The sequence below is a fragment of the Filicampus tigris genome, chromosome 11 (assembly GCF_054856515.1).
Source record: "Filicampus tigris isolate MCC_2025a chromosome 11, RoL_Ftig_1.0, whole genome shotgun sequence".
NCBI lineage: Eukaryota > Metazoa > Chordata > Actinopteri > Syngnathiformes > Syngnathidae > Filicampus > Filicampus tigris.
In genome coordinates, this window is record NC_141227.1 from 20,830,994 (window position 1) to 20,856,687 (window position 25,694).

Genomic DNA, 25,694 nt, shown 5'->3' on the forward strand with positions numbered 1-25,694 from the left:
ATGTAACTATTATTGCGAAAACATTTTAAAAAATCCAACTATATGACCAAGCCCCATAATCTTGTGATTAAAAAAAAAAAACCAAAAGAAAAAAAAAAAAGGAAATCAGTAGGAATGTTCCGATCAGGTTTTATGACACCGATACCGATCATGCATGAGTGAGACCGATTCCGACCACATGGAATATTGTTATAGTTTTCCATTTATTTATGGTGACTGCTATTATGCAATATTATCTGAAAAAAAAACAAAAAAACATCCATATTAGTGCCGTAATTTTGACAAAAATCTATATATATTTTCAAAAGCATGAAAAAACACAAAACCGTTGCTGGCACAACACAACAATTAGTCAGTCACAAAGATAACTGAAAAACTTACATTTACCAGCTTTTAGTAACACCGTTTTTAACAGATCAAAAATAATCAGCCGTCTCAAAAGACTTAATTATGCAAAAAGTCAAATAAATAACACGCCACCTAAACATTGCGTGGTTCAAAATATAATCAAAGTAGACAAAACAGTCGCATGCAGGCTTCACTCGAATAAACTTTTCAATGAGTTCCTAAATTGAAACGACTCAGAAACGTCGTCTTGTGCAGACAAACTACCTTGTTCATTTGTCAACGAGAAAAAAGTCAGTTAATCTTTTTGTGAATTAAAAAACGATATAGTGGGTCTGTTGCCCACAAGTGACCTACAATGCGTCTGCCTGTGGCAATAATGCCACTTACACTGCGCTGTGTCCGCCTTAACTTTATTCAATGCGGTGAGCCTCGGAAACTCACCGGAGTCTCCCGATTGCTTGTTCTTGAAACGTCGGATTAAGTTGGTTGTAGTGAAACTTTCGGCCATGCTCCCCGCGCGAGCTACCTTTTCATGGCATATACAGTATTACAAGACGCAAACTCCACACACATAGCAGACAATGCCATGCTCACGCCAACTGCGGTGGACGGAATACTCGATCGAAGCCTTTTATTGCCGATCAAAACATTCCCACTGCGTAATTTTTCACGGAAATCGGCCGATCGTGATCGGTGCCCGATCGATCGGAGCATCCCAAGAAATCAGTATTTAAGTTGGGGATTTGAATTACTGCGCCAACACTGAGTATTTTCAGGCTTATGGGAGTCAAACTTTAGACTTTTTAGGGACTAACACACCAATAGCGCAAGCAAGACATTCCCTCGGCCACTCAACCTGATTTTATGACGGAAAAAAAGAACAAAAATTGAGTTGTAGGCCGACAACCACTAGTACGTAAATGTGCCAATGCATGAATGTAGAATAACAGCCTATCTTCAAGCTTAAGGTAGTGGGATTTTCCAACGGATTTAAAACAACTCTGACAGGAACAAAAAGATGACATTACAAACTGTTGGCAAATATCTCCTTTCCCAACCCAACAGAATGACAACAAATATTTCCACCAATTCCGACCAGGCATTAATGAGAAATTTGTCACATTCCCTACAAAGAATATCTGCAAGGGAACACATGTATGTATGATTATCCAGAACCTGCATACAGTTCTCATAAAAATATAAAAATGTTAAGAAATGAACGCAAGCATGACGAGATGGCCAAAACAAGGCTAAGTTTGGCAATTCTAAGACTTTCAGGAGAATTTTAAGGCTACTACCTCAAGGGATTTAAGACAAATATTAACAAAAAAAAAACACACATGCTATCTACTATCTCAATTTCATTTTCCAACACAACCTAATAGTCAATTTTGATCAAATATAAATAGATGAATGACAGATTTAAGAACCAAGTGTCAACGTTCAGGATAACCAAGGCCTTATTGGCCATGGAGGGAAAACCAAATCAAATGATTTCAAATTGTCAGTCTATTTCCACTAGGCGCACCATGTGTACAAGGCAACACGTGCATTTACAAATAACCATCATTTGAATATACTTATAGACTAGTGAAACTAGAAAAAGGGGAAAAAAAACCCAAAGCGGTTGATGCAGCAGCACCAGCCTGTTGTACAAAACTGTGCCAATGAAAGTAGAAAATTAGCCAGCAAAAACAAGGTATCTTCAAGTTTAGGGTAGTCCGACAATTTCTGGCATTTGAAGGCCTTGATAACATAAGGAAAAGTGTCAAGGCCTCACTGGTGAAAAACTACAGAAATGTTTGCATATTCTGCATTTTTAAGGAGTTTAAACAAACAGATATAAAAGGACCACGCATCATTGTTGAGGATATTCAAGGCATCTGTGGAGGGGAAAAAAAAACGACAAACCGGGATTGCACAATTAGTCAAATTTTAATCGTGATTGCGATTTTGGCAGCCACGATTAAATTAACCTGATTATGTGCGATATTTACATCTAAACAAGCTATTGCTCAAGCAGTAGTCAGCCGACCACCAGGGGGCGAGCACATGGTTAAAGCTTCAGCAAGCTGGCAAAAAAAGCGAACCGCAAATGACGTCGAACATGATGAAGTGGAGCCCCGGCTTACGAATGACCCGGTTTTACGAACAATTGGGGTTATGAACATTTTTTAAAAAGTAAAAATTGTAACTCGGGTTATATACACTTTGTTCGCTTTATGAACAGTCCTGGCATGGTCGCAGAAGGCTAAGAACTTTGAGCTTATTCTCGTGTTGCGTTACCATAACTGCCTCCGTATATAAAAGAAAACATGCTGCATTGTGGGAGCTGGTAGTCATTTAGGGCTAGCAGTAAAAAGGTGAACCTGACTGGAGCTAAAAATTTAAAACTAGTCTTGAGACGATCAGGATTTTGGAGCCGATCACTTATAAGTGAGTTTTTAAAAAAACGGTAACTGATCCCATCAGAAGATGGACCAACCTAGCCACTCTATTTTACAGTTTTTTATTCACTGTACAGCCGCAACCCCAAAAAAGATCCCAATTCTTTACAAATATCGGAAAAAAGTGAAAAGAATTGCAACTGTATATGCTGAGAAACCGTGCATCAACAATGGCACCACAGAACATCCCTGGCTTGAATGAATTTGTGTTGTAATGTCTTATTTTGCAGATCAGATCAATGACGCCATTGATCAAATCGGCAAATTATGACATTAAAACCGATCACCAATTCAGCATAAAAAACAAAACATCTACCGATCCCATCCAGCCAAAAGTCTAGTTAAGACGCTGCCAAGTGATTTGCTAGTGAACCCACTCTCATTCAATTATCATAAACTGTGTTTTCACCTATTTCTATATTGCACAGAACTTAACTATTAACCACACAACAATCAAAATGAGGAAAAATTAATTGCATTTTCATTCATTTCAATGGTAAACATTGCCTCAGTTTGCAAACGAGTTCACGAAACATGAATTTGTAACCTGCAGTTACCCTGTAATAGCATTTTAATTCAGTTAGCCTATGGTAACATTTACAACTTGCATATTGTCACTGTCATGTGAAAAACAAGTCCTTTTTTTCAATTTTCTTATTTTTACGTGAATGGCGTTTCCGCGTTAAGGACATTGCAGTAATGCGAAATTATTATTTTTTAATTTTTTTAAAAATGGGACATAAGTGTTTTTCACAGGACAGCGGCGATATGCTAGTATTCTAATGATCATTTATCCAAAAATAATACGTTTTCAAGTTGCATTGGACACTGTTGTTTAGCAGAAAAGTGCAATAAAATAACAGATATTCCCTGACAACATGATGAATAACTGTGATTAAAAAATAATCGTGATTATCATTTTGCCCATAATCGCGCAAATCTAATAACTCAGATAAAGCTATGAAAACTACACCACTACTAGTAAATTCAATCAATTGCTACTCATTGTATCTTGCCCGATAGGAATCACATGCATGTGGTTCTAATAGGGTAGGAATAAAACTAGAGAGCCTGACAAATGCTAAAGCTCGAAGCAGCACCAGCCGGTTACCTTGCATTTTATTAAGCACACACACTCGGTCTCCAGTAGGACGGGAATTTCCTGCTGCGATACGAGGGTGACATGAGTGCACGCCGCTTTGACAGATCCACCATCTTTCAAACACGCTTGATGACAGCCCCAGCTAGCCCCCCTGCTAGCCCCCCGCTAGCTCCCCCTCACATTTCTCATTGTAAGATTCATAAGAATCATCAACGCGGCGTTATGCATGAGTAAAATAACCCACTGGAGGAAAGGATACATGTTAAGTCCAGGTCGAAGCCGTCCTCCTGGTATCTCCTTTTGTTCCGGCTGACAATTTCTTTAATAATGGCAGTCATTGCAGCGGCTGACAGGAGTCTATTATGGGGAAATGATGAAAGCAGGCTTTTAGGTGGCTCGGTGGTACACGGCGGTTCCGCTCGGTAGGTCGCGGTAAGGGGAGAAGGGGAGGGGGGTCCTCCTCGGGGCTAGCCAGCCGAGCTCGTTGGGATTAGACAGGCTTCCTCTGGAACATAAAGACGGGCCTTGCTCGGCTTCTCCTCGGCGAAGGCCCGACTTTTCCAATCCCGCGGTCGCTCTTCCAAATACTCCCCAGCGAAATGCATGCAGTTGTCCACAAAATAAGCCCCGGGTTCGGTCCGAAGCGAGAAGAAAACTCACTGGTAACCCCCGAAGGAAGGGGGGAGAGGGGGAAAAAAAAAAAAAGCCCGTATCCAGTCACTCGGACGGGGTGAGGGGGGGAGGTTGGAGCTAGGCTAGCTCGCTACGATCCAAAAAAGACCTCCTTAGCGATTCAACATTGTCACCGAGCGCTCGTCGAGAACATCGCCGGAAAGGGGAAAAAGTGACAGGCTCCACCTCAGATGTGTGCAGACTATACAAAAATCAGCATTATGCACAGATTGCTTTGACAGCTCCGTCCCGGGGAATCATCTTTCCTTTTTACTCGCTCCAGCTGAACTCAGGCTCCCATCATGGCCTCCACCGAGGAAAAAAGAAGGTAGAGCAGGCTGTGCTTTTAGTACACGTATCCCGCCGCCTTCGCCGTGTAGTCCCTCGGTTCAATTCAAACGGACCATTTGACGATTATTCAACCGCAGCTAAATCTTATAAATGGCGATTTCATCTTAACTGCGGTATGAGGTGATATTTGAAGCGAAAAGAGGGACGCAATCGGTTCATATTTGATGGCGGCGGAAGGATCCGTGAGGTGCGCACGCGACGGCTCCCTTCTGTCAAAGTGATCACGTGTGACTATAATTAGGGAAGTTTCTCACATAAAATGTCACTTTTTTTCGCGCTTTTTTCCTCGCTCACAACTGAGCCGCTATGTATATTAGAATAGGGAAAATTGTTGATTTTTATAATGCAGTAAAAATTCATTCTCATTTTAAACTACAATAAATTGTATTGTTTATGTGACGTCAGTACACGCAGCGTGTGTATGGAAAGCAGATTCAACACTAAAAAGCTTAATTTAACCATCTGGGATCATCATTTTTTTAATATATATCAATCAACAGCCTTTATTAAGTAGTCGTGGTTTACATAATAATAGATAATGTACAGTTAGACCTTTAATACAAGGTATCTGTGACGTAATTGTGACTAGTCTAAACGACAGACAAAGAGCTGCAATGTCACTTAGCCTATAGGACGATTACGTCACGTTTGCGTCATATGTATGGAGATTCCAGTATCTACAACTTTATTTCGCCTAGTCAAAACTTGATTTAGGATATCTGAATATTTGCATGTAGATATCTTAAATTAACTAACCAATCGCAGATGTTGATAATTCACATAGCAGATGTTGGTTCAGTGCAATAGCCTTTCAATATTAATCTGAAAGATATGCCTTTCCTCATTTCATCCCTCCACTTACTTTAAAAATGTCAAAAACAGAGATAGACCAATTAGCTGCCAACCAATCCAGGGTACGTGTATCCCAACTCTTAACCAAAATCAGCGGGGATTGACAATAAATCAAAAAACAAATTATTCATTGAGAGCAATGAATGCATAAAGGATGAATAAATACATTTATTTCAGAGCGGGCCACATGTAGCCATACATTGCCGAGACCCCCTGACACACCAAAAAGTTCTACTATTAAATTATAGTGTAATAAAGTTTTTTTTAAAACTGAAAATGTATGTGAGAACTATCTCACTGGAGTGCATTTTCCATTTGCAGGGAAAAGGGTCATTGCTAGATACATAGATACGTAACAATGATTCTACAGACACGCATGTAACAATAATTTGCATTGTCATTGTTCAAATTATTTAATTTGGTTTCAAACGTGATTATTTCTGTAACCCTAATTTCATGCAGATATAATTGTGCAGGCTTTTAGTATGAGGACATAATCACGCTCCTGCAAATTGACAACATGGAGTTAGCCCACGCTGGTTCTCATTTGCTTCTTTTCTTTCAGGCAAACAAGATGATATCGACTAAGATCCAATTTATGAAAGTAAAGATGATTACAGCGCCTCTATAAGTCTGTGAGTATTTTTGTTTTGTCTGTCTACGTGTTGCTGCACCATTTCTGTTCAGTGTCCACTTATCCGTTCCATAAAGCGTTCACTCCTCCGAAGAACTTCATAGCGGGCCGTATCGAATGCTCACATTTCCCATCCTCAATTGAACCGAAGAAGTATTTGATGATGTTCAATCAGAAACGCATGTAGATTCCATAATCACTGCAGTCCAGTGATTAAGCACATCTGGACACAGATTGCATCTGGAACAATGAAAGCATCCCAATACACACAAAAATGTTTTAAGTGTCATTATGGCTTATTTAAGAGTCATTGTGATCACCAGCATCCATGTCGAACAACGTGAATGTGGATTGAATTAGGTTACACACTCCAGAATCCCACCCCCAGGAAGTGTGCGCCACATGCGGAGAGATTTACTCCAACAGCTGTCCTTGTCGTTCCTTTGTAACACGACATGTCGGCTGCGTCGTAGTTGGGAGATTTTATTAAGTCCCAGGCAGTGCCGCTCAGCAGATTTGAAAATTGGGTTACCTGGAACATCACAGATTAAATGATCTGATCCCATGTAAGGCTAATTAAAAATCTGCTTCTTGCAGGAGAAGATGGTTGTGCTCATCAGGAGAATGCTCATCCCGCTTTAAGCCCGGCACGAGGCTTAATGACTGGCTCAATTAATCGTCAGTCATACAAATGTATCCAAACACCTCCTAAGTATCACTTGAAAGTAGCTCTTTAACCTATTAGGATGTCAGGATGGCTGAGGAAGCATAATTGCCGTAGAATAGGGATGTCCAAACTTTTTCCACTAAAGGAAATACTTAGCTTGAAACAGAGGTTTTAATCATGAACAGTATTTTTAGTATTATTGCTGGTCACTGTAACATTATGCAGTTGGAAACATTTGCGATTAAATATAGGAAGAAAAAAAATCTGTATTAAATAATGATTTCATTAAAATTGCACATAAATTTTCAATAAAATTGCGTCATAATATATTTGTTAAAACAAATGCTGAAATTAAAAGTTAAATACAACTGAATGGTAATTAGGCTGCGCGTCTTTCGCATACCACAAGAGGGAGGACTTTGTGAATCACTGCTATAGGTCAACGTAATGTGAAGCAGTATAAATGTCAACTCCATGTTATTGGTGGAATAGCAAAAAATTATAAGTATTAGTGACATTCAAAAAAATATATATTAAAAATTTTGTTTCATATAAAATAATCTTTTAATGATCCCAAGAGAGAAAAGTCAGGTGTTACGGTAGTATAAATTAAAGAAGCACACAGCAGATTGTTTTAAAAAAAATTCAAACATTAGGATAGCGTGGCATGCGAATTTTATTATTATTTATTTAGAACTTTTCTTACTATTTACTGTATTTTTACTAAAAAACAACATACTATAAAACACTAAACAGCGAGGTTGTGCTGTTTACAAGTAAGCACTTTAAAATGATAACACGCAAACTCTACACGAGTGGCTGAGAGGCTGAGTTGAGATTCGAACCCAGAACCTCAGAACTGTGAGGCAGATGATCTCACCACTAATCACTATTCTACCTCCAATAGAGAAACATCTTAAATTCCTTTTGAATATTTTTAACGGACCACCGACTGCCCTAAAAACAGTTCAGGAGGTCCTCGTTCAGAATCGTACGTAAGTAGCAACGCGACGTGGTCTATCACTAGTCATACTTACAGTAAATATTTGGATTAGAAAAAAACAACAACACATCATACCATTAACAGTGCCTTATTTATCGTGTGACCTTTTCTTTCGCCACGCGCTGTTCGTAACCACGTCGTAAAGCGAGGACCCCCTGGAGCCAGTTACCATCATTTTTAGTTGTGCCCGTAGCAGTTTTGGCCAACAGAGGGCGGCGTTGTGCTTCGACTTTTTTCAGCAGTGAAATCCAACTCACGTCTGATACCAACATTGAACTCCGGGTACTCTTTATGTTAAAAAAGCACAATAGAATGTGTATGAAAGAATGATCCATAATAACAAATAGGTTTATTATTACTGCATTTTACATTCTCGTCTTCCTCCCCCTCATATTGCAAGCGTTTGAATGCCCACTTTTACAGCAACACATACATCCCCAAAGACATTCTTTTGTACCATGGTAGACCTTTTCATAATGTTTGTAAACAATAGGTGACCGGGCACTTCCGGGTAGCAGAGAAGTGAGTGACTACCGCTGACTTAAATGGCAAACAATGACACAGATCTGTTGTATTTTGGTGTTGCACTTCTAGATATCGAGTAGCAGTAGTACAGAAAAGATTGCAAGACTGCCTCCGGGAAGTACATGTGACATCATTGTGAAAAGGCACTTTCAAGTTGTACGTACGCTGTGCTGAGACAGGAGACATTCGCGCTAATGTAATATAAACTATAGGCACTTTAGGTAGTGATATTTCGTTCAATTAAAAGAAATAAACAGAAGTCTTAAAATGTGTTGCATGAAGTTTCCCCATGTATCCTTCAGATAGTACATGAAATATCGTCGGGCTCAATGTTAAAAATAGATTAGAGTCTTATGTTACTACTTCTGTATAAAAATACATAGCATGTGCATTCATGACCACTTGCCACTTTATTAGGTGGACTAAATTAATCACCCACGTGTACTGAACCAGTTCCAAATATTTTATCTTGAAAGAGTTGGGCTCCAGCCTACTAAATTGGCAAGGGAGTGCAATTGCACAATGGAATGATAAATCGGACACCTTTAAAAGGAATGCACATCAGTTATTTAAAAAGTACTTTGATTTGGCAAAGAGTTCCCCGACACCCACGTGAGTTGCCTCTTTACTTCCTATACTGGCCCTAAAAATTCAGTACACCTTCTGAGAATAACCGTCATTGTCTTGCAGTAGTTAGAGCAGCATCGTGCTGGTTTACTGGTCCTTTTGCAGCAAGCTGTAGTAGTCCACCAGCACCTTCCAGGCCTTGGGGGCCATGAAGCCGTCCGGTGGGTTCTGTCCGCTGCGTGCCAAGTTTCTCATCTTGGTTCCGGAGATGAACTCAAAGTCGGCGTGACTAACAGGAAGAGAAACACGGAGGGGGGTGGGGTAGAGCGGCAAGGTCAGGTTACGGCGAGATTGGAGAGGAGATATGGCAGTTATAAGTAGGAGTACGTCTGCAAAAACAACAAGTGGTACATAAGCAAAGTCGATCTATACACGGATCGTGTGTCAGCTTGCGGGCTAAGAGAAACAATGGCTGAAATTGAGGACGCATATACAGTTCGGTCCACGAAAGAAAATAAGAACAAGCTCGAGTCAACAGGACATAATAGTATATACAACGTTATAGCCACAGGGTTGGCCATACAGTGCATACATACCAAACTACAAAAACACAATAAAACAACATACATGTAAAGTACATCATCTGAAGCCGCTCACAATATTTGGCTGTAACATCACAAAAAAAAAAAAAAAAAACTTTCATGAAATACATCATACTCACCAGAGATGCTGATTATAAAATGTATTAGATTGCTAATGATGTGTTAAACTTTACTAATTGTTTATGTATTCCAGAATGAAAATAAACATGACAGAACATGGAGGCTGAAATCTGATTGGACAAAAAAAAAACAACCATCCACATACTCGAATTAATGCAGACAAGAGAAACACTACGAAATGAAGCGTTAAACTACTAGTACGGCCGGTATCGTGCTAGATATCAACTAGTATATTTTTTTTAATGTTACTGGTCAGGGACTAGTCGATTTAAGTACTCAACAACGGTATAAGAGTGCGATATCGACTAGGACAGGATTTCCTGTTTGGCCATGTTGTGTAAAAGTTACCTGACTGTCTTTGGCATTCCTTCCTCCTGTTTTTTTTTTTTTTTTCTTTAGTCCTTTACTTAAAAATAACAATAACATAATGATTGACTAGTCGATGACAACTCACGTTTGCGTCGATTTAAAAAAATCTGAAGCTGTGCAACGCCTAGTCACCGGTAGTACAAGTGGCACGCAGTTGACAACTACAGTAGTCCACAACTTGGCATCACTGGTAACATGTAGTTATCCAACCAGTATGCCAAAGTTGTCGTGCGCTAGTACATGGACCTCAATCCGGATAATTAGACGGCTTTCCATACTCGACAGGTCATTTCTCGGCTCACCGCTCTGGGTCGAAAAAGTCCATGGCCTTCTTGGACTTGTTGTAGGCAGCCACCCTGAAGGGGATGATCTCCACCGAGGTGAGGCCCGGCGCCATGGTGAGCACCTTGCCGCCGTGCGTGGCTTCGTAAAGGTCCTTCTTGGTCTCCGGGTGGGGCATCCCGGCGGGGTCCCGGCCGACGATGTAGAAGTTGGCTCCTGCGATCATGCGGGCCCTGCAGTGCCACTGCACCTAATGGAAACGTGAGTATCCTGTCACGTTTACAGAGTAGGGATGGGCGATATGGCATTGATGTTTTCTGACAAAATCCAATTTTGATTGATTTTTCCACCTTTGCTAATAGAAGTCCCTTTCTATACACCACGGGGTTGGAAAAGTTGCTAAGTTACGACGTCACTATTGAATGTTTTTAGAATCGGTTTTTATTCCATCGAATAATCGGATGGATTTTCACCCACCAACACTAGAGGGTGCTAACAGACTGTGAAACGGTCATGAGTACTTTGACTACAGCACACTGCCGTTTTAATTTTCTGTGTGGATTCTGCAACATGGTGCCCGTGAACCTTTTTTTTTTTTTTTTTTGGTGTTGACATATTTTTGTGGGCGACTTATCCAAATGAGTCAACTTGTTTTCCAAGCCCCAGACAACACCAACTGCTTTTGTAAACCAGCTCCTCTCTGTTCGCAGCCATGTTGTTGGTGTGAGGACTGCAAGTCAGCTGCGACTAACTTCAACTTGGAGTAGCAGAAGTTGCAAAAAAACAAAAAAAAAACAGATAATGTTAAATCATCATCAATAAAATCAGTTGATCAAACGGTTGTACAATACAAACCTAATGACTTCTAACGTCTCAGTCCAAGCACTGCGAATGTCAATAAAAGAGTGATACTATTTTTGTGTACTGAGAAGTTTCTGATATTTTTCCGTTGTGCCCTTAGTTATCAAAAGTTATCAAAATTGACAGGAAAACGTTTATTTTTCCTGTATGTTTTACCGCTAGACAAAAGTTAAATCACTGTCTACTTTTACCAGAATCGTTTTTTTACACAAATATCTCAACGTAAGCGCAGAGTGTGAGTACTGGGCAAGTTGACAATTCCTTGCCTCAGTAGGTCCGGCGTACATCATGGGCGAGGGGAAGATGGCCACAACGGTGCTGGCCGGGTCCAGGATGCCATCCTCCAAAACGGCGGCGTGCTGCTTCATGCGCCAGGGCAGGGGCACGTCGTCATCTTTGGTCCAGCCGCCGAGAGGGTGCAGCAGGAGGACGGGGTTTTTGTAGCCGCGCTCCAGCAGACGCCGCTTGGTGTCCTGCATCAGCAGAGCGTGGCCGTTGTGGACCGGGTTGCGCAGCTGAAACGCAAATACGGCGTCTGAGGGAAGACAAAACACAGATGATGCCGTCAAGAGCGGTTTATTTGCGATCCTCGAAATCCATCTTAAGGTCCATGCACTATGTAAAAGTGCACTAGTAGAACGACGAGTGTACACTAGTACAATGATTTCCACTCATGTATGACATTTCTGCATGCTAGCAGGACAAGTTTGGCATACTAGCAGAACTATACTAGCATGCTAGTAGCGGGCATTTTGGTGCCACTAGTAGGTTCCAGGGGGCTACTAATGCATGACATATGTCTACTAGTTGGGCCTAGAAATTTTACTAGTGCAGCACAGTAAATTGCTAGTAAGGTTTAATTGCAGACAAGTAGGTCAAAATTGGTATTAGTAGTGGAATTTTTTTTTTTTTACTACAAAACAGAATGTAGCCTACTAGTACATGGACCTTAAGATGGAAATCAATAATATTGCGTAAATGCTCAAACCACTTTTCATAATGATATCTAATTTGAAGATGTATTAACTTCTGAAATGGCTTTCTATAATGTGCTCGTGCGTGGATTTGACTTTTACCAATCATGCTTGCACCACAAACATCTTACACAGTCAAAAGTGAGTGACAACTGCTGATCACTAGATAGCACAAAAACACCACCATGCTCTCAATTTACCAAGTCCTATTCTCATCTGCTCCTTTGCTATGTTCTTCTGAAAGACAAAATGGCACATTCTAAAATGCCTCCAAGTTGGCTTGTTGGGTGACAACAAGACGTATGTTGTAATTTGGACCTGCTTTCATGTCTTTGAACTTCTGCTTGAGCTCGCGCGGAGTAAAGCGGTACTGGTCCAGGCCGTCGTTCCATTTGATGGGTTCGAGTAGCTCCAGGTCACCACCGGCCAGCCAGTCACCTCCCTCCATAACCATCTGCAAACAAGTTGGATCCAGTGTGTCACTTTGCTGTAAGTAACCCTCGGGCCCGCCTCTAATTTACGTCCATTTGTGTACACACACAAACACAAATCATAAATCAACATCCTCTATGTCAATATTTGTTTCATTTTTTTTTTTTTTTTTTTTTTTGCTTGAGCCACCTCATCCACTTTTTATTAAAACTCAATCATTTGGAGCATTTAAAAAAATGCCAGTTTAATGTTTAAATTCTTTCATTTTTCTTTACAATAATATGTTCTATGTCATTTTACTTTACAATAATATGTTCTATGAGCCTTCACCAGTCGAAGCATAATATTCTGATTAATATTGCGTTTATGGAGTATGAATCAAGCAGCAAAATCCACCCTTTTATGTCCATCGCAGGGGGCGGCCATTTTACCACTTGTCGACTGAAAATGACATCACAGTTGCTCAGGGCTCAGGTAACGACCATTCACGGCTCACCTTTTTGTTTTTGAAGCTGAGATAACAAATTTGGGTTGACTTCCTCTTTAATACAAAAGAACCCACAAGCAACTGAATGTAAATATTTTATATAATAAATAGCAGGGATATGAGGCTTTGAGAGTGATTTGAATCTTGGATATGTCAAATATTAGCAATAAAATCCGGAAAAATAATGAGGAAAAAATCATTTTGGTGCAGGACTTTAAGATTACTGCATCAACATGGGTACTGTTGATAGCCTCGTTCCACATTCGCAGTGTTTTTCAAACCGTGTGCCGCGGCACACATATTGTCAAGCGTGCCGTGGGAAATGATCTAATTTGTGTGCCTGTGCGGTCCAGCGCCTGGCAGCGTAATCATCTCTTGACTACATTGTAGTACTCTTTCATACCAGCAGGTGGCAGCAGCAGGTAGCCAATTGTCTTCGTTTAGAGACAAGCGAATTAGCGACGCATGTTTATCCAAACAGGACCATGTTTCACACTGAGTAAGTATCAATATGAAACATTATAAAATACTTTTGTCTTTATTTTTATTTAATTCCTATTCAAGGCGTTATAATATTACGTCATTCTTCAATGTTAAAAAATGCTTGCATAAACAATACAACACTTATCTTAAAATAACTTTTTTTTTTTTTTTCACAATTTCAGCTGCTGGTGAGCCGCGGGATTTTTTCAATGAAATAAATGTGCCTTGACTCAAAAAAGTTTGAAAAACACTGCACATTCAAACCGAAGTACAAATTTGAGATACGCGGACCCGCCTGTAAGTACGACTAATGAAGCAGCCAAGAAATGGTGGAAGGAGACACTAACTATGTAAATATCACCTAACGTGAATATTTTTGTGATAATATGAACATTTTGTTGATGTTGAACACTTGGAAGTTGGAATGGTTTGAATTAGTCAAGAAATGTAGAAGGAGGAAGTAATTACAGTATGTAAAATGTCCGCATTAAATTGGGACTGTCGTCATGGGAAATGAGGAACGTAATTTAGGGAAGGTCAAGCTTCGGAAGTCTTGACTGAGCTGAAGAATGAGGATGAAGTTGGAATAGTCTGACTGGGTTGAATATGTTGTGAAATATGGAAGTACATGCATGGGTTAAATTTCAATGAGATTTGGGTTTTTTTTCATGGAAAATGTGGAATTGTGGTACAAGTTGGTACTGTGTATGTACGGTAAATGTAAATTATCTCTGGAGAGAAGACACCTTGATGTAAGGGTGTTGTGGACACGTGGTTCCCCACTGTCGCGCACAGCGTTCCTCCTTGCGGTGTTCATAGAACTCCGGGTTCCGCAAAATGGCCACACGGGAGCCTCCGTACTCCAGCGCGATGGCCGCACAGCCGTCCAGCTCCTGCTTGGTCTCAGTGCTCACTGGCAGGACGATGGGGACGGACATGTTGATGGCGCCGCCTGAGATGGAAGCAGAAAAAGTGATCTCAATCGCTTCTGGTTCGTGTGTTCTGGATGGCGATAATTGGTTAAGAATCGATTCAATATCCTTGATATTTAGTGTGTAGAAATATCACAGAGTGGTGGAAGGAAGCAGTGGAAAAAGCCCCGAGTGACTGTGATGTCATTTTCAGTTGAGAGCGAGAGGCAAAATGGCCGTCCCCTGAGATGGACAAAAATGGGCGGATTACGCAATATGAATCAGAATGCCGTGTTTTGACTAGTGGAGGCGCATAGAATATATTATTGTAAAGAACATTTGTGGGTTGACTCCCCTCTTTCAGATGGATATTGCAACATTTTTCCACCGGTAATGTCGCTGCAGGATACGACTAGAGAGGACATGACAGTGTTGACACTCACCGTCCAAGAGGCAGCCAAAGTGCAAGACCTGAAGGAACTCTCGCTCTCTCATGAAACCCTTTAGAGGACTTGCCCAGCCCTCGGCCAAGACCTGCACCCACTGCAAGTCCAGCTGTCATCAAAGATTAAAAAAAAAAAAAAAAAAACATGATAAAGTTGAGATCACATAAATGTAAACTCATACTCATCACACTATTACATAATTGCCCCAGCGTTTCATTATCATCTTTTTGTTGATAGTCTAGTGGACAGCTATTGTACTTTATTCTTTTCAACAAAAAACATTTGCTTGTAATACCCCGTTGTATCGAATAATATTGAGTTGAAGGCAATCACAAGAAAAATTATTCAGCTAAAAGAAATATTCATGGTGAAGCATAATTGAGTTACCTTGGTGATGCTTATGGTGGGCAGCGTGCTTGCATCAGCCACGGCGAGATTCAGCCTGTTCTCGGGAATAAATAGTTCGTTGACCTCTTCCATGATCTCCCCCGGCACAATGTTCTACACAACAAAACAGGAATAAATGTTAGATAGAGCATGTTAGTGAGGTATTGAATGGCATGGTGTGATCATATTTTCCTTTCAAAACGCAACACAGTAAACATTTCGTTTTGAAAAAAAAAAACAAACAAAAAAAAAAAAAACATCCATTCGGAGAGCTCTCTTTGGAGCAGAGTTCATCGCCATGGCTACTCAGGCTGCCGACAGAACCAGTCCCCTGGTCTTATTTTTAAAGTAGCCTGAGAGCCGCTTTGAGGTTTAACCTAAAATGCCTTTTTTTGTCAACCTTTATAGGTGGACTTAATTTGACCTTGTCTAACTAGCAGCTGAGCGGCAAAAGTGTTAGAGCCATGAATTGACCATTATCATTTTCAACAGTCCTTTTCATCACAACGTTCACATTTTGAGACCAACATCAGGTTGCAAGAGAGATAGAGTGACTGTAAGAGTCACTGAAAGGCACAGAAGTGGACCTCCTTGGAAACTGTCACCTATTTTATACTTGTTGTTTATTTTTCTGTTCAGCTTCTTGTTAGAGAAGGTCAAACTAATATCAGCATTTTAGGTTCATGCCCAAAAGACAAAAATCCCCCAAATTTTGTGAGAAATATAAATATTAGGACAATGAATGCACCATAATTTGTGTTCTTTTTGCCACACCCTGATAAAATATAACGTAAAAACATCATGCTTCAAGTGACCAGCAGGGGTCTCTCTCACTGATCTTTTTTTTTTTTTGTTTTGCACCATGAAACAATTTAACCAACTTTAATTTAATTAATTAAATATAGGTATATAAGGTATATAAAAAAAATAATCACACAGAGGAGGTTGCAGCCTTTGCAGTTTGAAAATTGCGTTCTAATACATTGCGAGGTCGATTTGAATTTGATTTAAGTTATGCTTGGTAATTCAAATGCCCGGCTGGTCGACAACAAAAGCAAAACAAAAACATCACAACCAACTTACAAAGGCTACTTTTCTTTTTCATGGCTTCAACTTGAATTTTCAAAGAGAAAGACATTTCCCCACACTGATACAATCACATGATTTACAGCGATGATGTATAATTCACAGCTAGCCACAAAGCCACATCAGACATGTGGCAACAACTTCTTGGAAACCGTCCTGTGACGCACGCCGGCCGATGTAGTCCTGAGTACTTATTTAGCAATGCCTCCATTTGTATGTCGCTTAGTCTTTATCGCGACGTGCGTTTATCGCGGTCGGATGCAGGATATTTGCACACTCAGTTTTACGTGACTCAAATTCAACCTTGTGCATATTTGTCAACCCGTTGCGTTACGACTGTTCCATTCCCAAGTCAAACAGGCGAAAAGAGATCAATCCTTGTAAGATCTATCATGGCAAACAACACAGCGCGAATACTTGTCACACCCACCTGCTCGCGGAGCATCTCCAGCACTTGTTCCAGGCACTCATTCACTGAAAGCTCTCCGGTTTTCAGCAGCAACTCCGGCGCCTCGGGGCGCTCGTAGTCGGAGTCGATCCCTGTGAAGCCTGCCGATGAAATAGTGTAAAACAAATTCTGTTACCACACCGGAGGCAGTCCCAAGTAGTTCAACATCGCGAAACAGAACCTTTAATCTCGCCAGCCCGAGCCTTCTTGTAGAGCCCTTTTACATCTCTGCTCTCACACACCTCCAAGGGGGCGTGGATAAACACCTCGAAAAATGGTAGCCCGGCGTTTGCGTGGATTTTCCTGGCCTCGTTACGATCCTATGGGGATGATAATGACACAAAAAAAATAAAAATAAAAAAAATAAATATGAGTCTATAATATACCGGATTTGCTCATTTAGTGGCACGGACATTTATCTATTCAGCTACAGCGAATAACAGGTGTCAATATGATTTGGCCAAATGATTTTTTAATAACAATAAATTATGCAAATAAGTAATATTCACAGAGGTGGGCGTTTTACTCAATTTTGCTGGTCCGTCATTCGTCAGTCCGTCAATCCGCCCCCCCCCCCCACTCTCTCCAAAAAAACTCATGAAAACGGACGGCCGTCTGTCAGTGTCAGTGACGATTACTCTGACGGACAAAAATCCACTTCTGTCAGTGCTTAGTCCGTCATTTTGAAATGTTCCCCGTCATTCGTCAGCAAAACGGGCGTCCGTCAGTGACGGAATGCCCAGCGCTGAATATTCAATATTGTATTACAGCCTTCTTTGAATGACTTAAGAGTGTGCCGATAGCTAGTTCTTATTCGTTTAGTAGCTTTAGCTCCAGAATGCTCTCTTTAAACCACCGTGAATGTCAGCTTTACAGATACCACCTCTGTTCCGGAGCGCGTTGAGACAGAGACACGTGATGGACTCGGACGTCACGGTAAAGGGGATTTGTTAAAGCCTTGAGGGAAAAAAAACACTGAGTTTGATTGATATTTTTCTGCGATTTTCCGAAGTAGTATACGCAAACGACAGTCAGCGTAATTTTCAAGTCATCAAAAGTTACAATATAATTCGAATGTTTAGGAACAGAGCTTCCAATGACACCAGTATTTTTGTTCCAAAATAAAAAACTCAAACACAATAAATGACTATTCTTAGTTCTTTGCCATGTGTAAAGTGTTTTTGAAACTCTGTTTTGCGTATTTTATTTTTTTTTTTTTAAATGCTGTTAATATTGGATGTCTTGTTCAAAAACATTAAAATGACACTCTGGTGAAATAAAACTTCAGATGAAAGTCATTCTCATCAGTTACATAGGAAAATTAAAAACAAAAAAAACTTTTGCAAAATAATTTGGAAAGCAGTGTATTTAAGGTGTGGTGTGTTTACTTAGTCATGTGGGCCACAATTACAGCAGGAAAAAAAATATTCATGGGAATTGTGTTTGATGTGACCAACAGTTATTAGGAGCATTAAATACTGAGCTGCCGAGACTACCAGGCCTTTATTTGGACAATTGCATTTTGGTAATAACGTTGAATAATGTTCATGTCGTTTTTAAACTGGACAGGGTGGGTAATTATCCAATGTCAGTTCATTTTTTCCCAAAATTACACATTTACCAAGAATTATGTATTTTCATTTCTTATAAGTGACGGCAAAAAAAACACGGTATCTATTTGAGGTGAGGCGTTTATTTGTTCAAGTTGACCCCTCGCATGACGGATTATATTCTGACCTTGGTAAAGGGCGAGATGAAACTGGTGATGCAAACAAGTCCCGCGTCGGCAAACAGACGGGCCACCTCAGCGATGCGACGGATGTTCTCCTCGCGGTCCACGGCTGAGAAGCCCAAATTCTTGTTCAGGCCGTGACGGATGTTGTCGCCGTCCAGGGAGTAGCAAGGGATGGCGTGGGATACCAGGAACTCTTCCAGGGCAAAACTGATGGTAGTTTTTCCAGCCCCAGACAAACCTGGTAGGAGAAAGAAACAATGTCAAATAAAAGTTCCTAGTCCTTCAACCTTTGTTTGCTACAAAGAAGTTAGCAGGTTCTAGAACATTCTCTTTTCGGGCTCCAGTACTCTGAAATGCAGTATTTACGGGACTCAGCGCAGCTACGTCTGTAGAAATGTTAAAATCTTGACTTTGGTATTTGGTTAAACCACAACTAGTATGCAATTCATCTCTTGCCCCATCTGGATTTTAGCCTGTTTTACTGCCGCTTCACTTTCCTCCCCACCTCCTCGCCTGTTACGCGAGGGAAATTAATTCCAAGTTGAAACGCTGACTGTAATTTACAGTTGATACAGGTAAGTCAGATACAAATTTGCGCGGCTGGATATTCTGCTTTGCTAAATTACTTCAAAGAGAATGCAACAAAACATTTTGTACATTCATGAGGGAAAATGTCTTCCACAAACCCAATGATGGAGATTTGTCTCCCAGTAAAAAAAAAAAAAACATTTATATCTGGCGGTGCTACCCCAAACACAACAAGCTATTGTCATCAACCAGCATGTCATTGTTTACAACTGTTATTTAAAAACAAAACAAAAAATTACATGATGTGATTTACCTGTGAGCCAGATGGTGCACCCTCTGAACCCTCCCCTGGTGCCCACAACCTGCCCCCTCTTGCTGCGACTGACATGGTGGGCCTGGTAGACCACATTCGTAGACCTGTTGAGGTTCTGTAACAGAAGACGACAAAAGCCAGAAGCTTCAACTCGGGCTGTTTACTACTTGCTAAAGACATAATTGTGCAATTTGACTGCGGTATCTTATGTATCTTGATAATTTGATCAAATCTAACCTTGAGTCGAAAAAGCTCAGTTATTCGATGCGATGACATTGACAGTTGACACACAAGCAGACGAATGTGAAGACCAAAGATGACTATGCAAACTATTATATCCTACTCCACCCTCTTTACATTGTCATAATTCTGTTTGTATAACATGTGGTTTTACATTGAGTGATGGACGCCATTGTCCCTAAGGGTATCTTTGGTTTCTCCAGTGTACACAGCAGGGCAGTACATACAGTAGCAAGCCATTAAAATACAACGGAGCAAATACCATTAAATGAAACATAATGTAGGTGTAGCTCGACTTTTTAATGTTTTGGGATATTTTTGAAAAGTTCATCTGAGGTTTTATTTTGTTTTCATAATTTCATTAGTTGATTTATCCCCAGGCACTCCTTAATGTTTGGCACTGGAGTAACTGCACTTAGCTGTTGCATCATTTCATTTTTTTTTTTTTTTTTTTTTTTTTTTTTTTAAGAGAAGGGATGTGACTCAAACATGTCATTCCCAAGACATGATGGAAAGGATTCGTTCCTCTCCAATCCTTTGCGGAAAACAATCAATCAAAGTCTTTCACGGTAGCTCATTTGAAGCGGTTCACTCTCGACTCATGTCATATCTTCCACTCTTGGATATCCAGTCACAAATTCATCATAGTCAAATTGATACTTTGCTTTTGCCTTCTCCCCATCCCAATGCTGCTGCGTTAAATGGCTGTAATATTCCAACCCCTTTTCCACTCTCCAGCGGCTTTGAAAAAAAAAAAAAAAAAAGACCAAACACTTTTTTTCTTTGACAGAGTGAGTCAAAGTAGCACGCTCAGGTCCCAAGTGCCTACATGGACCAGGATGTTTTATGAAAGGGGCTGTATTGACTTGCTGAGGGGAGGTAGTGAGGGTGAGAGGCATGGAAGGAATGGTGGTGGAGGTGGGTAGACGGACTGTACAATGTGTCCAGTGTGCTGCCTGCAAGGCCAGAGACGATGTGGCAAAAGTCGGGTTCACATGTCGCCCTCTTGGATCCACTCTTACCTCCACCTTCCTGGATCCTGTAAACGTGCAACTATTGTACTGAACCTTTGACAGTGGTGTTTTATTGTAGCTTCTCAAGGTGCTCTGTAGTTCCATCACCTAATCAGACTGTTAGAGTGACTGAACCTTGAAAGCATCATTTTATCTTCCAGTTGAGGTATACAGAAGTGAACTCTTGCTTCCGGTGTGCTCTTGACAAAAAGCGTCGATCGAATAAACTTGGAAGGATAATTGTAATTCCAGTCCAGAAAAAAACACGTCTTCCTTTTTTTTTCTCAAAAGAATTTTTTTTGTCATTGACATTTTGTTTATCGAAATAGCATAGTTAAGCGATTCTTTAGTGTTCGCCAGCAACTCATAGACTGCTGACCACTTGTACACTTCATTAGAGTTTTATGTCATAATCGGCTTGATGTCTTGTCTGTTTATAAGCTTGAGTAACTCAGTGACACATTGTCGTCAGTACGTCAAACCTTCTTCGAGTGAGGATGCAAGCTCTCTCCCAGGCAGATTTCCTCCAGTTCTGATCTCTCTAAATCGCCTTCATACATATGTTATTCTACACCATTCACCTTTCTTCTTCTTCTATTTTATTCCTCGCACTTTTTTGGCGTTCTTCTATTTCCACATTTTACAACGGATTCTCGCCATTCCAACTTCAATGTATTCCAAAAATTCACAGCTTCCAGTGGTCCTTTTTCTTTCATTCAAAGAATGTACGGTTTCCCCCAAATTTCCAGTTTTTCACCCCCAAAAAAACCCATTCATTTCCAATGGCATATTCAACATTTCCCATTTCCACCATTCCAATTTCGAATTCATAAGATTCAACTCATTCAACTCACATTGGTAAAGCTTTTCAACACACCCACATTTCCTACTTCCCAAAAATTCAACTTATTCACCCATGAAAATACCCACAAAAATTCAACTATTCACCATTCATTTCCATTGGCACATTCAACTTTTCATATCTACACCATTCCAATTTCCACAAATTCAAGTCATTCAACTCATTCAGCTCACATTCAACTTTTCAACACCCCCAAAATTCCTACTTTCCAAACATTAAACTCATTCACAATCAAAAAATCCACAAAAATTCAAGTATTCACCATTCATTTCCAGTGGACCAGTGTTATTGCCCCTTGGTCTCCCCAGTGCGGCGGCCATCTTGGACAGGGACATTAAGCTAGACTGGGGATACTCACCCCGAGGTATCCCAATTGCGGCGGCCATCTTGGGCAGGGACATTAGCTAAACTGGGGATACTCACCCCGAGGTCTCCCCAGTGCGGCGGCCATCTTGGACAGGGACATTAGCTCGACTGGGGATACTCACCCCGAGGTCTCCCCAATGCAGCGGCCATCTTGGGGGCGGACCCAAAATCAACAGGAAGTGACCCAAATGACCCGGAAATGGACCGGAACTGACCCAAATGGCCCGCAAATGGACCAGAAGTGGCCCAAATGGCCCGGAAATGAACCGGAAGTGACCCACATGACCCAGAAATGAACCAGAAGTCTTTCCCTTCTGATTTTTTATGTCCTCCTCATTCCAGACTATTCTCTATAATATGACGTCATTCAACTTCATTCAGTATCATTTCAATGCATTCCACAGTTTTTCATCGAGGTCATTCAACTTCATTCCACTTTATTCAACTTCATTCAGTATCATTCAAATTCATTCAGTATCATTCAACTTTATTCCACTTTATTCAACTTCATTCCAAAGCATTCTACAGTTTCTTTTCAGCTTCCTTCGCCTTCACACGCAATTTCTCCAGAAATTGCATTCTCTAGTTACTTTTGTATTTTCGTTGATAAAGACTTTTTACTCTTCAACTTCCGTGTCATGTCTGCATATGGGTCCTAATCACGATGCTCATGTGACACTATTGGACTTTAATTAAAAAAAAAAAAAAACTTTATTAATATACTGTATCGGAATGTCTGCTTGACTAATTAAAATTGCTGAATGTGATAACAATTCAAAAAATTAAAGACCATATAAAACAATCAAATGAAAATTGAAAACCCCAAAGTGTGGTACAATTCGTAACCCCAAAACCTTGATACTTCTGTGGCCATGTTAAAATTAAGTCCTGCAACAGAATGCTAACACTCCATATAAATCTGTCCAGTGTGGTAATCTATGGCCGTAATTGTCGTTGACTCTCAGAGAACTCTCAGAAGTTTGCTTATTTTGCCGAATGAAAAAAATGGACTTCTTTCATTAGATAAGAAAAATGCCATTTCTTTAGGTAGATAAATATCGCAATAACATCGATATCACTGTAGTCAACAACCATATCATGTTTTTCCAATATCGTGCAGACCTACAATAATTCTAAACATACAGGATATTTATAAATTATTTTATCATCCCCTTCTTTAGTAGAGAAACATCCTACATTAATGCCTGCCTACTCTCCTTGTACTTGATCATGTAACAAAAAATGAATATTTTTAAGATTTTCTTTTGTCGCTACTCATCTTTGGTGGTCCCTTCCATAGTGTTCTAGCTTGAGCTGCATCTGATGCCCGAGTGTGTTCAACAGTGGCTTCTTTCTCATCCCACCTTATGAATAGGGCATATTGACATGAATTCATGGCAACAACAACAAGCCCATTCAGAGTCGCTATAGGAGTTCAACATCACACCCGATGGTACAGAGGATGACGGTGTTTAATAAATTATGATTTTAATGCACTTAAATCAAAGTAAAGGACACTTTTTGGGGGGAACACGGTATTTGACATTTACATTGACAGTCACATTAGGTACACTGGGCAAATGTAATGAGACCCAATACAGGAGCTGCAAATTAATATATTTGGCTTTATGGCTCAATTGTGATTTAATAATGTGCTAATTTTTGTGTTTTTTGTCAGCAGTGTAGAACATTGCATCAAGTAGACAGAGGTTTTTAATCGCCAACTATAACAACAACGAACATACTGTTATTTTAATCCAACTTGATTTAATTCATCATTATCAAATGCAGACAGCTCTTGTCTTGGATCTTGTATGCTTCTGCAGGTGTACCTAATGAAGTGTCCGGTGGGTGTACTGCTAAGAATCCAAAGTTTGATGTTCCACCGCTTAAAAATCAAGTCGATGTGTTTTGACAAACCTCGGCAAATTGGATGACAACTTGCGGGTGACTCGCTCTGGCGCTTACCGTACGAGGCTTCTTCACTCCGGACATTTTCGACGAGGGCGACGCCGCCAATGGGTTGCTGGACACCGGGCTCGCTGCGCTTTGCTCACGGGGCCTGGGATGGAGCTGCAGTCGGTCGTCGTTAACTTTTTTTTTTTTGGCTCCGGTCACCAAAGGCGACGAGGGGGGCTTTAAAAAGGGCCTCCAAGACACGTAGCATTCCGCTGGCTGGCCCAGCCTCCAGCCTGCCTTCCTCCTCCCTCCTCCGCCCGCATCCACATAATTTAGCCCAAGTTAGTTGGCCAATGCCGGAGCGGAATGACGCGAGTGGGCTGGCGGAGCCCCTCGAACCCGGCAGAACCATTGCCGGGCATTACGGTGTCCATGAAGTTGGAGTACAGCACTTTTTTTTCTTTCTTACTTACGCCTTGTTCAATACTATGTTATTATGTCTCGTCACGGACGTCAACTCGCCCCGGGGAATTTTAAAACGAACATTTGTAGTAGTTCGCCGCCGTGGACGATGCATTTACCTAGCTTGGGTAGCTTGACTATTATTAGCATCCACGGCTAGCTAACGTTGCACTCTACTGCGTGACAATATGACGTTTGTCCACTTTTTGAGTTACAACGTCGTTCACACTCGGCGTAAACCTGTAATTAAAGTGGGTTTATGTCAAGAGGACACTCATAAACCCACTATAGACATGCTTTTAAAACATGAGGGACCTATATGTACAGTATTGTGTGCATATTATAGATTGTACTGGATGATTGATGACAGAATATACTACTACTACTGTGGTTATTTCATCAAAAGCAATTTGTTGAGTCTCTCTGAATAATAAATGCCCCGCATGTCCATTGCTGAGATCTTTCATCCCTGCCTAATTACGTAAATATGTAAACACTTCATACAAATGTTCACTCATTTCAGTAGCACACATCTCATTGGAGCCATCTGTGTCACACATATCTTAAAGTGAGTGAATCGACCATCAAGACAGTTGATTGAGTAAAGGGCAGCTACAGTACGTCTGATTTCAAATTAAAACATGAGATTAGTGGGCTTTTCCTGAATATTTGTAGAGCTTTTATCCATATGCAATAAATCTTTTTCGCACCCATGATTTAAACATTTTAATTTTGTTTAAACAATTCTTTGGTTAAATCTGAGTATGTTCAACAAAAAGTTTGAGTCTGCACACAAATGGCATGGCTACACGGATCCTTGCAATATTAGCTTGTATCAGTTTTGGAAAAGAGCACTTACCGGTAATATTTACTCTTCATTAACTACAGTGGCGCCTTAAGATACGACGAGTGTTCTCATTTTCAGGATTTTCGAGGGAATTCAAGCCGTCATTTGGCCAATTATTTGTTTCAATTGAAAACTGGAAACTGAACTAAATCAAATTAATCTCATGATTATCAGCAATTTTGCAAATACTGTATTGAACAATTCCGACCCCCCCCCCCAAAAAAGGCTTCGAGCTGTTTAATGCCACTCCCAGTTGAAATTTTGTTAAACTAAACATGGTAGAGAATCACGTGTACTGTATTTCAAACAACCACACCTTTGCCTTAAGAAAATAGAAAGTCATCTTAATAGTCACAATGCAAAACGCCATTGA

At 40.5% G+C, this 25,694-nt stretch overlaps 2 protein-coding genes and 1 long non-coding RNA gene across 5 annotated transcripts in view; 1 reads left to right on the forward strand and 2 right to left on the reverse strand.

Moving 5' to 3' along the window:
- The window catches only part of ptena (phosphatase and tensin homolog A), a 17,560-nt gene extending 12,450 nt beyond the window's left edge, over positions 1 to 5,110 (reverse strand). The window contains exon 1 of one of the 2 annotated variants that reach the window (XM_086044688.1): positions 4,157 to 5,110. In XM_086044688.1, the coding sequence (XP_085900814.1) occupies positions 4,157 to 4,235 (79 nt within the window). In that variant the 5' untranslated portion in view covers positions 4,236 to 5,110. The remainder of the gene's footprint in view (positions 1 to 4,156) is intronic. The other variant, XM_086044687.1, reaches the window with a different exon arrangement.
- On the forward strand, positions 4,629 to 18,129 carry LOC147140102 (uncharacterized). Of its 2 annotated transcripts, none has more exons than XR_015088597.1 (5): positions 4,629 to 4,897; positions 6,338 to 6,407; positions 10,545 to 10,802; positions 11,677 to 12,865; positions 15,095 to 18,129. It is a non-coding gene; the product is annotated as an uncharacterized LOC147140102 (long non-coding RNA). The 2 variants fall into 2 exon arrangements; XR_015088598.1 differs by lacking the exon at positions 15,095 to 18,129 and adding an exon at positions 13,224 to 13,284.
- On the reverse strand, positions 8,407 to 24,640 carry LOC147140103 (bifunctional 3'-phosphoadenosine 5'-phosphosulfate synthase 2-like). The gene is made up of 12 exons (XM_086044686.1): positions 24,082 to 24,640; positions 19,633 to 19,747; positions 18,794 to 19,029; positions 17,238 to 17,376; positions 17,039 to 17,157; positions 15,523 to 15,636; positions 15,133 to 15,244; positions 14,525 to 14,730; positions 12,695 to 12,830; positions 11,669 to 11,937; positions 10,562 to 10,791; positions 8,407 to 9,457 (listed from the first exon to the last, which is right to left on the reverse strand). The coding sequence occupies exons 1-12, from the start codon at positions 24,106 to 24,108 to the stop codon at positions 9,316 to 9,318; spliced, it is 1,845 nt and encodes a 614-aa protein (XP_085900812.1). The 5' UTR covers positions 24,109 to 24,640; the 3' UTR covers positions 8,407 to 9,315.
- Between the last annotated feature and the right edge of the window lie 1,054 nt (positions 24,641 to 25,694).